A 14209-nucleotide genomic window follows, 5' to 3' on the forward strand; every position below is an offset into this window, starting at 1 on the left:
TACAATGTTATATGTTAATTATCATCAATCTTGTTTGATTCTCATTAATGCCTTTCACTTACTTAGGTTTACATTTGGGTACTAGAAGGCCTAGAATCCAAGATCTAATGCCTTTGGTGGATAGGCTAGAAGGAAGGTTGGTTCCTATATCCAATTTCTTGGCTTATGGGGCAAGATTGTAGTTGATTAGACCTTGTCCGAGTTCTTTGCCTCTATTTTTCTTCTGAGGTTTGGATATTCCTCCTAGCATTATTACTCAGTTAAAAATAATTATAAGGCATTGTCTTGGAGCGATATAAAGTTTGACTCTAAAGGTAAATATGTGGTTGCTTCGGACATGATTTGCAAGCCTAAAGATAAGGGAGTTTTGGGTATTTTGGATTTCAAGAAACAAAATGAAGCTCTTCTCATCAAGCACTTACATGAACTTAAGTGCATGTGAGGGTTTATTAATTCCAAAATTGGACACTTATGTGCCTTTTATGTAAAAAAAAAAGCACGGTGGCTCATGCACTTAGCATTTATTGTAAGGAAAATGATCCAGATCCCCCGGAGGCTGCGAGCGACGCAACCTCCGGGTTGCGCGTCGTTCGATCGCATCAATCCTACGGCTACGGACACGAACGTGAGGACGTCTCTTTCCCAGGCCCCACCAACCCATCGCCCACCACGAGAATCGTATCCGCTCGCACGACTCTGCTACTGCCCCGCGCGGCCGGCAGCCGCCACCGCCTGGCGTCGCGCCCGCCCGTGCCCCGCTGGCCGGAGCTTCCTCCCGGAGATGGAGACGAGGGTCCTGAGCTCGTCCGCGCGCGCTCTCCGTCCTTGACTCCTCGCGCCGCTATGAGGTGCGGCCATGGCGCCGCCGCCGAGGACCTCCTTGTCGCCGGCTCCCCTGCCCTGATCCCCTCCACGTCCTCCGCTCGCGCACTCCTCCGCCGAGCCGCCGTTCTCCCGCGCCTTCCCTGTGCACGGCCGTCGCCTCCCCCGATCTCCTCCTCCTACAGATGCCGCGCCGGGTCCTCGTCGGCGCCCAAGCCGAGCACCGCCTCTCCTGCGCGCGGCTTCAGGCTACCCTGACCACCTCCTCAGCTCGTGAAGCCGCTGCGCACCGGCCATCCCCACGGAGCGCCGCCGGCCGTCCCCCATGGTGGTAGTGCTGCAAGCCCCGACCCTCTGCACATTGTTGTCGCAGGCCTTCTCCATGATCTCAGGCGGTCCTGCTGCCGCCGGCGCTTCAAGGGAACGGGGGCGTGCTATGAGGCTTGACCGTCTGTGCTACAAACGGTGGGCGGCGCCGCTGCGACCACTAGCGAGTGCCCACCATAGTACATGCCGCCCGCCAGTGATGCTACATCCATTGTCGGCGTATGCTACGTTCGGACGGCGGCGATGCTACCGAAGGAGGCGGCGTCTGCTACGTCCCGCCGGTGGTGCTGCTATGTCCGGCCGGCGGTGCCGCTGCAAGCGGCGAGGACGCCTGCTACGTCCGGCCGGCGGCGCTGCTGCAAACAGCGGTGGCGCCTGCTTCGTCCGGCCAGCGGCGCTGCTAGGAGGCTCTGCTGCAAGCGGCGGCGCCTGCTACATCCGGCCCTACCAAAGGTCGGCGGCTCTGCTGCAAGCGGCAGCGGCGCCTGCTACGTCCGGCCATCGGCGCTGCTACAAGTGGTGACGGTGTCTGCTACTTTCGTCCGTCGGTGGTGCTACCATCGTGGTCGACACTAGCGAGGTTTCTCACCGGAGCCGGCCGACAAGTGCGCTGCTACCTTGGGTGGTCGGAGTTGCTGCCTTGGGCGGCGCTGCTACACGTCACTGAGGATTTGCAGCATATGAATAAAAATATTTGCTACAATTTATTTGCGGTTTTGCTACATCTGCGTAATATGTTTGCTACGTGGTCTCCGGCGAGGTCTCCGGTGAGGTCTCCGGCGAGCCCAGCCTTTTATTTTCTTTTTCTAAACGAATCGTTTTTTGCTTCAGTCATTTGCTGCCGGGGGTGATTTTTTGCTGTCAGAGATGGTTTTTTGCTACATGCAAATCTAACCGTCAAAATGGTTGATCCGACGGTTGGGGACCCGGGGGCTGGGGAATCAGATCCCCCGGGGGACGCCCAGCAGTTTCCTTATTGTAAAGGTGTGAAACGTGTGTTGGTACACGATGTTTTTCCTTGTGGGTTACATCTAGTTGAAAATATTGTATGAATGTTGGCTTAATTAATATATGAAGTTTTACAAAAGTGCAATATTGTATATATGTCGTACGTTTGTTTCATTGAGAAAAGGCTTTTATCAACAATCACTCTTTTAATAAGAAAATTATGCGACAAAATATCATAACAATAATAAATACTTTTGAACACGAATCTAGTTACACCAATCTTGTGTCCCATAAACCAGTTGGTACATACTCAAAGTATTTTTTTTGGAGGATACACCATGGAAAGGTGTATCAATCGCATAGAAGAAAGCCAAAGAAGGCAAAGTTGATGCTGCCCACAAGGGGGAGCAGCTCCCCACGCACGCCTACTCTCCTAGCTGCCACGGGAGAAGACTAGGATCGAGAAAAGCAAAAAGGGTGCCACGGAAGAGCTTGGCAAGCCGCCACCTATCGAACTCCACACTAATCCTGTCTCTAATGGTGAACTGTGAAGCCGCCACGCCATTGAAGACCACATCGTTCCGGTGTCTCCAAATACACCAGAATACTAGGATGATCGCGGTCCACATGTCTCGCCTGTGGGCCGCCGGGCAGGTACGTGAAGACCACCACTCCAGAAGCTCGGTGTCCGCCGCTGGGAGCCAGTTTTCCTTGCCCCAACAGCGAAGGGCCCAGAACCAGACCTCCCGCGACACCACGCAGCCAAGGAGCAGATGCTGCAGGGACTCCGGCTCCTGGTCGCACAAAGGACAGGCCGGTGGGCGAGGCAGGCCACGTCTCTGAAGTCTATCCGCCGTCCAACACCGGTTCTTCGCGGCGAGCCACGCAAAGAACTTGCAACTGTAGGGAGCCCAGGAGAGCCAAATCTCATCGGAGATAGGAGCCCTCACCTGCCCCGCAAAGAAGGCTCCATACGCCGACTTGGCGGAGTAGCAACCGTCTGGCGACCATCTCCACAGAGGTAAATCCTCGCGCTCGGGGTCCAAGTGGAAGTTGGCCAGCCTCTGCCAGAGAAGGAAAAACTCTGGGAGCGCCTCAGCACTCATGTCGGGACCACAATCGCGAAGCCACTGGCCCGAGAGGCCCTCCCTAACCGAGCATGCCGCTGCTCTCCTCCTCGAGACCATGCTAACCACGTTCGGAGCGATCTCCTCCACTTTGGCCCCGTCAAGCCACCGATCCATCCAGAATCTAGCCCGGTCGCCATTGCCCACCGTGTAACAAATAGCAGCGTCCGAGATTGCCGTGCAGAGGCTGGGGAGTTGGATGTTGAACTCCGCCCAAGCCTTTGCCGGGTCCACCTTTTGCAGCCACGCCCAACGACATCGAAGAGCAAGATTGAGGAGGCGAAGGTTCGGAATACCTAGGCCCCCAAGCAGCTTTGGGGAAGCCACTTTGTCCCACGCGACCAAGCAGTGACCACCCGAGATCTCCCGCCGCCCTTTCCAAAGGAAGGCACGACAAATCTTCAACAACACCTCAATGACCTTCGGAGGGATGTCTAGAGACATCATGGCGTGAACCGGGATCGCCGAGAGAGTTGTCTGGACCAGAATGGTCCTCCCTCCACGGGTGAGAAGGTTGGCACACCACGGCTGCAGCCTATTGGCCGCACCGTCCACCACGGGCTGTAGCTGAGCCGATGTCACCTTTCTAAGTCCAAGGGGGAGTCCCAAGTACTTGAAAGGGAAAGAGGCCACCCCGCAGCCAAGGATAGAACTGGCCAGATCCACTTGCTCCTGAGAGCAACGAATGGGGTGGAGCGAGCACTTGGCCAGGTTAGTGCGCAGGCCCGATGCCACCCCAAAGTCCTCCACGATCTGGGCGCAGGTCTGGAGATCTAACCTGGTGGGTCTGATGAAGGTGACAACATCATCGGCATACATCGAGGTGCGATGCCGGAAGCCACTAGGGGAAAGCTCCGTGAGCAAGCCCACGTCCGCCGCCCTCACAAACATGTGGTGGAGGACATCCATCACCGTGTCAAAGAGCAAAGGGGAGAGCGGGTCACCCTGGCGGAGTCCCCGGCGGTTGAAGATGAGCGCCCCGGCCTGACCGTTGACCAACACACGAGTGGAAGCCGAGCTAAGCAGCCCGCCTACCATGGTGATCCACTTACGACCAAAGCCTAACCGGGCCATCACCTCTAAGAGGAATGCCCAATCCACAGTGTCGAAAGCTTTGGTGATGTCGAGCTTCAAAAGGATGGCATCGCGCTTAAGCGCATGCAACTTCCGAGCCGTATGATGCACCAACTGGAAGTTGTCATGGAGGCACCTCCCACGTATGAAAGCGCTCTGCTGAGGGCCAACCAACTCCCCCATCCTGGGTGCAAGGCGAGAGGACAACGCCTTAGCCATGAGCTTTGCCACACTATGGATGAGGCTAATCGGTCGGAAATCCTTCACTTCCACCGCATCCGCCCGCTTAGGAAGCAAGGACACCAAAGCTTGGTTCGCCACATGGAGCCCCCGACAGTCCCCCTCCCACAGGGACTGAAAGGCCGCCATCACATCAAGCTTGATGATGGGCCAGCAAGCCACGTAGAACCTACCCGAAAAACCATCGGGCCCTGGCGCCTTGTCCAGCTCCTGAGAGCGCACCACATCCCAAATCTCCTCCTCGGTGAAAGGCCTGTCGAGCTCCGAGAGGTCATGAGTCTGCACCCCGAGAAAGCCAAGGTCCAGGGAGAAGTCTCGCTCCGGCGCCGCGCCCAGCAAATCGCCGTAGAAAGAGTCCACGGCCTCGGCCTTCTTGTCCTGTTCCGCCACGAGGGTCCCGTCCACACTGAGCTGCGCAATGAAGTTCTTTCTCCGCCTATGGTTGGCGTGCAGGTGGAAGAACTTCGTGCAGGCATCCCCCTCTGCAAGCCACATGATCCTCGACCGCTGACGCGCAATCGTGCGCTCCAGAGAGGCCAACCCAAGCAGCTTACGCTTGAGGAGACGACGAAAGGCCCTCTCTTCCACCGAGAGCTGTCTGGACTCCATAGCCACGTCCAACCTGAGAATAAGCTCGTTGGCGAGCAGGATCTGTCTCTTGTTGTTGCCAATGAAGCGGTCACTCCAGCTAGTGAGCGCCTTGGCAGTAGCCGCCAACTTGGCTGCGAGACGCTTGAAAGGGTTGACAACCACCGGTCCCTCCGACCAAGCTCTCTCCACCGTCTCCAAGAAGCCGTTGGCCTTGGGCCAAAAGGCCTCAAACCGGAAGCGGCGGCCCACTCTCATGTCCATCGCAAGGTTCAGCAGGAGCGGGCAATGGTCCGATGTGGAGGAACCCATCGCCGAGAGGAAGGAGGAGGGGAACATCACCTCCCAGTCCACCGTGGAGAAGACCCTATCAAGGCGCTCAAGCGTGGCCCGCTCCCGCTCATTAGACCATGTGTAGCGACGCCCATTCAAGTAGAGCTCCTTCAACTCCATTTCAGTTAGGAGGCGCCGGAACTTGCCCATCATGCGCCTGTTAAGGTTGGTGTTGTTCTTGTCAACCGCATCCACAATGAGATTAAAATCTCCCGCAACCGCCCACGGACCCGGGTGAAGATCCCGGATGTCTCTAATCTCTTGCAAGAAGAGGCATTTGTCTGCCTCTAACTGCGGCCCGTAGACCCCAGTGAACCACCATCCCGCGTCTCCGTGCGCTCCCACCCTCGCCGTAATGGCGTTGTTGGAGTAGTGGGGGTTGGAGAGGGAAACCACTGAGGACTTCCATGCTAGCAGGATACCACCACGGGTGCCCACAGCTGGGAGAAAAAAGAAGCTATCGAAATCTCTACCCAGGCATCTGTCCACAATGTCACGGGTAACCACCTGCAGCTTGGTTTCAAGGAAGCAAACCACACTCGCACCCGAGAGACAAACCACTTGATAGATAGAATCACACCGGGCCAAAGAGTTTAACCCCCGCACGTTCCAAACCAACAAAGAGAAAAAGAGATCCATCACTGTTAACAGGCAACAAGATCACTACACAGATCCACTATCAAACCACTAGCTCGTCCTCAGCCACGGGTAGTGCCTCTGGTAGCCAGCCGAACAGCGCCAGGCAGGCAGCCAAGTGATCCGCCGTCATGGGCTTCTCGTTGAAGAAGCGAAGGTAGGCCTGGAGAGCATCCTCGCCGATCACCTCACCCTCACGGGCAATCCCCAGCTGGTGGATGAGGATGCGCTGCTGCATCTTGATCGAACCACCCGAGGAAAACCTGCCAGCCACCCGCGCACTCCTGCGGACCACAGAGGGAGGAGAGCGCTTCTTCCTCGGCTTGCGGGGCGGCGGGCGAGGGAGGAGGGAAGCCCTCTTCAGCCTGCACTTCTCCCGGAAGGCCGCCAGACCACATCGCAAATCCACCGAGCCAGAGCCCGTCGGGGTCGCAGCCGGGGTCACCACCGGCGTCGGGGTCGCAGCCGGGGTCACCACCGGTGGCGGGGTCTGCGTCGCGAGAGTAGGCGCCTGCGCCGGCGGCAGCCTGCAATCGATGCCATCCTCCACGATCTCCCCCTCCTCTACCTCAACTGCCCGCACCACCGCCGGAGGCGTGGCCGACAGCTCCACTGTGAACAGAGAGAGGGGGAGCCAGAGTAAGGCTTGTAGCCGGAGCACCACGAGTCAAGGGAGCCTACAGAGCCGGTAGGAGAGAGGGGCCCCCTCGGGGACAAAGGGTCGCCGTCGGTAGCCCACAGCACCGGCTGAGCCTCCGGCCAGCCTCTCGGGCTGGACGGTTGAATCGAAGCAGAGCTCGAGGAAGAGTCGTGGACGCTGCGCGAGGACGGCGCCCGGTTGCTTTCGAGGTCGAAGCCCTCAAAGCCCCCGACAGAAATGTCGTCACCACCACGGGCCAGCGCGGCAGCAGGCTCCACCGGCCTCTGCTCCAGCACCCTTGGCTCCCGCTGCCAGCCCTCATACGTGCAGACAGGAGCAGCAACAGCCAGACGGGGCGCACCATCATCCACTGGGACGGAAGGCCACGGCAGCACGGAGGTGGTGCGGCCCAAAGCAACCCTCCGCTCGGCCCCTCCACGCCAACGGTGACCGCGCGCCGCGGCCGGCTCACCACGAGAGGCAGGGGGTTGGCGGCGATCGTCAGGAGGAGGGCCCTGGCGACGGCTGCTGTCAAACTCACCTGCGTCACCATCATCCGGGCCCGGACCTGGAGCGCTGCTGTTGGAGGAGCGAGTATCCGCGGCGACGGTGTCCTCCACACGGACAATGTGGACGTCCGCCTCGTAGGCAAGAAGCGCCACCTCCTCTGGGACAAGGGCCTCCACTGGGAGCAAAAGATCGTCGCCGTCGCCCCCAAACCGGAGCGGCTCGGCGAGCCACAGCTTCTTGGAGCGAGGAAGCGACGCCAGGTCGCCGGTCCACGCCGTGATGCAGAAAGTCCCAAGGTCGGCGCGGCTGGCTGTCTCCGAGCCTAGCCGCTCCACCCAGCCGGAAGAGCCCAAGATCGTCTTCGCCGTGTCCATGCTCCATGCGATCGGGGGTACGCCCACCACCTCAAGGTGAACTCGGTAGCGGAAGCAGCGCTGCGTCGCCTGCAGCTGGCGGTTCCAGACTCCGAACCTGAGGGAGAAGTCTCTGCCGTCAAAGGGATTGGCGGCGGAGGTGAGCAGCGTATCTCTCTTGGCTCTGGAATCGAAGACCAGCAGCAGCTCAGCCGGCCAGAACGTATGCACAGAGAAGTGCCCGTCAAGCTCAGGAAATCTCTCAAGAATAGCTGCAGACGCCGCAGCGCCCGAGACCAGCCGCCGTGTGCCCGACACGAAGGCCACCAAGCCCCAGCGGAGAGCCCTCTCGGCCCCTTCCACCTCTTGGGTCCTGTAGATGATCCCTCGCTCGCGCGCCGGCCGCGCCTCTTCCACCTCAGCCACAATCTCTGCGACGGAACGGAGCGCCGCCCCGCGCAGCATCTGCTCCCGGACAGCCTCACGATCACGAAAGCCGAGACCTTGAGCCCGCTCTTCCGGCCGCAGCGGCGGCTCGGCACGGATGGCCCGTTCCACCCGCAGGCCACGCTCATACGGCGTCTCGGTGGCCGGCGCACCACGGTCGCCCAACCTGCCCTGCAAGGCAGGAGGAGGGGGCGGCGGCGGAGACCCACCCCTTGCGCCAAGCCGCTGGCGCGCCGGGATCCTGTACCGCTCCCCCTGAGCACCCGCGTCCGGCAAGCAGTCCACTACGGGGGCGGGGAGCCGCGCTTGTGGAGGAGGGCCACCACGAGGCGGCGGCGGCGCACCGACAGCCACATCTCCGGCGACGGGAGCAACTGGCAGCGTGCAGTTGCGGGCCACATGGTTCTCGCTCTTGCAATTGAGGCAACGCCGAGGACCTGTGCACATGCCGGCCACATGGCCCGGCTCGGCACAGTTGAAGCAAAGACCGTCGAACCCCGCCGGCACGCCCGGGGGCACCACGAACGAGGGGAGGGGAGCACGGTGGCGCTGCCTCTTGGGCAGAGGGCCACGCCGACCACCATGCCCCAGCTGCGCACCACCATGCCCCTGCTGGGCACCACCACCTGCAACCCTTGGAGGAACGGGGCGCGAAACCACAGAAGCCAGGCGTCGAACAGCTTGCGGGCGCGAGCTGGATGCACCACCCCGCTGCAGGACCTCGGGAGAGGCCGCGCGCACAGGGCTCGGCGAGCCGTCCTTGACCACGTCGGAGTAGGAGCGCTTGGAGAAGGCCTCCGAGATCGCCATCTCCTCGTCTTCTTCGTCGGCGATGTCCGACCACCGCCGGGATCTGGGAGTGCGCCCCTCAGCCATGGCGACCACGGGGAGAGGGGGAGGGGTAGAGAGCAGGGCACCGCGGAGGGAAGGGCCGACGGGCTGGGGGTGGACCGCCGCCGCCGGAGTGGCGGGCGACGGGCGCGTAGGGCGGCGCGCGGAGTCGCCTGCTACGCTCGCTCTCCTCTCCTCCTAGGACGGCGCCTCGGTTCACTTTCTCCAATCACATACTCAAAGTAATTGTTGCTTTACAGTCTTGTCTTAATAATAAAACAAATATGGTAAATGCTAGTCTTGTCTTAGATGAATTTGAAATCGATGCTTCGATTGTAGAATGAAATCCTACTCCAAAAAAAAGTAAGATGTATATTTTTAATTAAAAGTCAACGACTTACAGGTTCAATCAATTTTATTAAAAAAAGTATAAACATCTAATACACAATTTGGTCTAACTGAGGTTGAATTTTGACTAAAATACATTAACTTGTTTTTTAGGACGGAGTTAGTATTGGCCATAGATGTACTACCAATCAATGGCATGAAAACACGAGAGGATATATATCTGTTTATTTGTTCACCGCACGAAGCAGTTGAGCCGACGAAGCACACCGGCCACCTCTGACCTCTCCCGTTTCGTGTTCTGTTCTTCACGTTCAACACTTCAACTCGTTTGTGCACATACATATGCAGACATGTCATCATTTTCCACGTGAACCTAGTGCTGCTTAATGCTATATATACTCAACCTGTGCCGCTGCTAGCGATATATCCTTCAAGCCCACGCAGACAATCGAAACCATTCGCCATATATTAATTACTAGTGTTGATTGCCAAGAAGAAGATATTATCCTAGCGAGATAACCATCGCTGCTCGATCCATTTCCAGCTCCACAAACCTGTTTACGAGATTCCTAAAATGCCGTCTCTGCCAAAAGCTGTGGCAGACATGGATCACACGGTGGATGGCGCCATGAGCGCCGTCTTGCTGAGCCTTCTCGGTGGCGTCACCGCCAAGTCGGGGAAGGGCGCGGCCGCGGCAGACGACAAGGTGGAGTGGCTCCGGTCTCAGCTCATCGGCAAGGACGTGGAGTTCGACACGCCGTTCGGGAGGCGCGCACTGACGTACGCCGACCAGACGGCGTCCGGCCGGAGCCTGAGCTACATCGAGGATTACCTTGTCAAGGAGGTCCTCCCGTTCTACGGCAACACGCACACGGAGGACAGCCATGTCGGGAGCAAGACGACACGCCTGGTGCACAAGGCTACTCGCTACATCAAGCGCTGCATGGGCGCCGGCGCCGGAGACGCTCTGTTCTTCTGCGGCTCCGGCACGACGGCGGCCATCAAGCGCCTGCAGGAGGTAATAGGCGTGGCGTTGCCGTCAGTTGAGCTGCGCAACCGGCTCTTGGCGCAGCTGCGCCCCGAGGAGCGGTGGGTGGTCTTCGTCGGGCCGTACGAACACCACTCCAACCTTCTGTCATGGCGGCAGAGCCTGGCGGAGGTGGTGGAGATCGGCGTAGATGCGGACGGTCTCGTCGACGTTGCGGCGCTCCGAAGCGCGCTAGGCTCGCCGGAGTACTTGGATCGGCCCATGCTGGGGTCGTTTTCGGCGTGCAGCAACGTCACCGGCATCATGACGGACACACGCGAGATCGCCCGCATCCTGCACCAGCACGGCGCGTTTGCGTGCTTTGACTTCGCCGCAAGGTCAGAGTGAGACCCATGCTATTGCTATACTACGAGTACATGTTTTCTCTCTTCTCTTCATGCCATGCAGATGCTTGTGATACCTGCATGGATTTGAGTTGACACTCTGAATTCCCTGCATGGATTTGACACTCTGCATGGATTATGACAAAGCTAAGCATCATAATTAGTTAATTACTAGTAGTCTAATTAAGCTCCTCCAAAGCTCATCCTTTTACACCTTGTTTTTTCTGGTCAGCAGCTTGAACCCCAACTTCTATCATCATTCATCTTTGTTGTTACTGTTGAACAAACAAAATCTTAGAATTAACACTTTCAAAATGTATCGCTAGAAAATATTCCATCATTTTCCTAAGAAGTCCTACTTTTGTCTCACACATTGCGTCGTTGTTCCTGTTGTTGTTTAACATGCATGTATAGTTGGAAGATAAACAACTGATGCAATAATCAATGACCAACAGGATTTCTAGAGTCTTGGTCAGACCTTCCTCGTCAGCACTACAGCTACTTTTTTCTGCTCTTCGCATTAAAATAACATGCTGATCCAAAGAATAGTTCAAGCATGATCTCACATTGACTTTTGTTATGCTCCAATTCGTGTAACTTCGCAAATGTATGAATGTGACTTCTGTGCTGCGTGTTGAGGTAATACTGAACTACTTGGGGATTAACAAGTAATCACCTGGCATAAAATATACGTCTAGCGAATAATTTGCACACTATGAAAACGAAATAGTTTGACTTTTCTGACACCTTGAAAACATTCTTAATTTTTACATACTTGCGATCGAATATCTCCCTTCTAAAAAAAATCTGCATGTGCTTCATTTCTACTATTTCATGTGGACATCAAATAACTTTGCATGAAAACTTAAATTAGCACGTATGATCTGTGCAGTGCTCCCTATGTTAAGATCGACATGAAGACGGGTGAAATCGACGGCTATGACGCCGTTTTCTTGAGCCCTCACAAGTTTGTTGGTGGCCCTGGTACACCAGGCATCCTGATGATGAACAAATCACTATACAGGCTCAGTTCCCAGCCTCCCTCGACATGCGGAGGCGGCACCGTGGCCTATGTCAATGGCTTCAATGAGGAGGTGAGCACCAAAAGATCACTGCCAAATTTAAAATATTTGGGCTATATATAGTTCATGGTCATGGCTTAATCAAAAATTTCATAAATTATGGTTGTGCTATGTGCAGGATACACTGTACTACGATGATATTGAGGAGCGGGAGGATGCCGGCACACCACCAATACTGCAAAAGATACGTACATCCCTTGCATTTTGGGTGAAGGAGTATGTTGGGTATGACACGATGGGCCTTCACGAGAGAGTGTACTCAGAAATGGCAATGAAAAGGCTCGTCAACAATCCAAATGTTAGGGTGCTTGGAAACACAAATGCAGACCGTCTGCCAATCTTCTCGTTTCTAATCTACCCGTCTGTGAAGGAAAAGCTATTTGATGGTTTCGGCGAGACTGGTTGTGATGAACAGTTTGAGAATGTCAGGCGCAAGCAACTACCCCTCCACGGTCGTTTCGTGACTAGGCTTTTGAACGATCTTTTCGGCATCCAGGCAAGGGGAGGTTGTGCGTGCGCAGGCCCTTATGGTCACATCTTGCTCGATGTCGACAATGAAACCTCGCTTCGCATTCGGTCTGCTATCCTTGAGGTACCACAAACCATGCATACAATGTTCAAAGCAGCCATGTGTGGTGAATTTCACATTTTCAATACATGGGTACTAATGTTACTGTTGGCAATCACAAAAATTTCAGGGGTATAGTGGACTGAAGCCAGGATGGACCAGGTTGAGCTTTACATACTACCTCTCCACAGAGGAGTTCAAATTCATTCTCAACGCAATCGAGTTCATAGCGGAATTCGGCCACCGCTTCCTCCCGCTGTACAGATTCGATTGGATCACCGGCAATTGGACATTTCGGAAACAGGCAATCAAGTACCACATCATGAGGGAAGAATTGTCTCTTGGGACAGAACCATTGCATAACCAAAATGACCAGCCGAAGCTTGCAAATAAGATTGGCAAGCCTGATGTCAAACATAATAAGTTTGAGTGCTACTTAGACAGTGCTAAGAAAGTTGCACTCTCCTTGCCTGATATCAGCAATCAGATTGTCAGCGTTCCAAAAGGAGTGGATCCTGACTTGGTTCTTTTCCATATATAATTTTTTGACACATAATGTAACTTGCTACAGCATCTCGCCAATTCCGATCGTTAGTGCATTGTTAATATATCAGTAGGGTATTAGCACGACTATCAATGTGAAGTTACCCTGTAAAATTAGAAATCAAATGTGTACATAAATTTGTGCCAATTTATAAAAATGATATATTTCATATCAGAAAGAGCTTTGTGTGCGATAGTCTGTTTGTTCTCAATGAGAATTTTAAAAGACCTATCTTACTTTCTTATAAGAAGAGTAAAAGACATTAAAAGGGCGGTAAGCTCTGTCAGCCAACTCAAATGTTTTCTTTTTAGATGCAGCAAACTCAAATGTTGATAAATGGGGCTTCCGCGGCCTTCTGGATGGACCTCTGGCTTGGCGATCAACCCCTACAGGAGCGGTTCCCCAATCTCTTCTCTCACTCCACTCGACCCAACATCAGTGTTGCCGCTACTCTTTCCTTGGGTCTCCGCACCTACCTTGGACCGCGCCTTAACGCTGCCGCGGCTGATGACCTTCGAGTCTTGTCTCACGAGCTGAGCTTGGTAGACCTTCGTCTTGACGTTTCGGATTTACGGGACACCCGCCTCTCTAACAAAAAAACTTTCAAACAAGTGTTTCTATGTCCATTCCTTCAGGCATTTGCAGATTGACGATGTGGCGACTGTGGTTTGGAGGAGTGCGCCCCCCCTCAAGTGCAAGTTTTTCTGCTGGCTTGCCAGGAGAAAACGGCTCCCCACCAACGAACGGCGGTTCCGGCACCACCTCCGCCGCTTGCCTCTCATGCAACACCGTTGAAGATACTGACCACCTGCTGCTCTTCTGTCCCCAAGCTACCGAAGTTTGGGAGTCTTTCCACCTGGGGTTCGACCCCGGCGCCGACGCCAGTTTCTCAGACTTCTGCCTCCAGCACAGCAGCAGTTATGAAGAAGCCACTATTAACACGGCCATCGCTTGGAGCATCTGGAAGCGTAGGAATGCTCTGACCTTCAATAGCATAAACGAAGATCTCTCTTTTGTCACCCGCAGATGCATCCAGGATATCCGGCTCTGGGCTTTCAGATGTAACACCCCCTCCTCAACCTCCTTTCTAAATTCTTGGTGTAACGGGTATGATCCCCCTTGAAAAAACCTCCCCCTCCCTTTCTCTTTTTTCCTTTTTGCTCTCCCCGCCTAGTCGACTAGGTGCCTCAAAACTCTCATTGTAATGAACCCGGTTGTTTGCCTTATTGGTTATAAAGTGTTCAGGCCGGCGTAAGCCCGCCGTAGTCCAGGTCAAAAAAAAATGTTGATAAAAATGAAAGACAATATGTCTTTGGTCTATTTCTCACAGTAACTCAGAGACATTTTCTTAGAGAAAATTCAGGCAAACTAAATTTTATGTTGTCTAACTGCATTTATCGGAAGAAAAAAAAAGTTCCTC

The 14209-nt window shown here is 55.2% G+C and overlaps 1 protein-coding gene across 1 annotated transcript; it reads left to right on the forward strand.

Annotated features, from left to right (window-relative positions):
- Positions 1-9625: 9625 nt before the first annotated feature.
- Positions 9626-12971, forward strand: LOC127299614 (uncharacterized). Its single transcript, XM_051329603.2, has 4 exons — positions 9626-10589; positions 11488-11689; positions 11796-12269; positions 12376-12971. Exons 1-4 carry the CDS (start codon positions 9799-9801, stop codon positions 12784-12786), a joined length of 1878 nt encoding a protein of 625 aa, XP_051185563.1. The 5' UTR covers positions 9626-9798; the 3' UTR covers positions 12787-12971.
- Positions 12972-14209: the final 1238 nt, after the last annotated feature.

Source organism: Lolium perenne, chromosome 5, assembly GCF_019359855.2.
Source record: "Lolium perenne isolate Kyuss_39 chromosome 5, Kyuss_2.0, whole genome shotgun sequence".
NCBI classification, from domain to species: domain Eukaryota; kingdom Viridiplantae; phylum Streptophyta; class Magnoliopsida; order Poales; family Poaceae; genus Lolium; species Lolium perenne.

What these genes read in the sequence shown, in the direction of transcription:
- LOC127299614 (XM_051329603.2), top strand. Translation starts at nt 9,799, where the DNA reads ATGCCGTCTCTGCCAAAAGCTGTGGCAGACATGGATCACACGGTGGAT. An exon ending in TGCTTTGACTTCGCCGCAAG is followed by an intron (nt 10,590 to 11,487) that starts GTCAGAGTGAGA and finishes TGATCTGTGCAG; the next exon opens with TGCTCCCTATGTTAAGATCG. An exon ending in TCAATGGCTTCAATGAGGAG is followed by an intron (nt 11,690 to 11,795) that starts GTGAGCACCAAA and finishes TGCTATGTGCAG; the next exon opens with GATACACTGTACTACGATGA.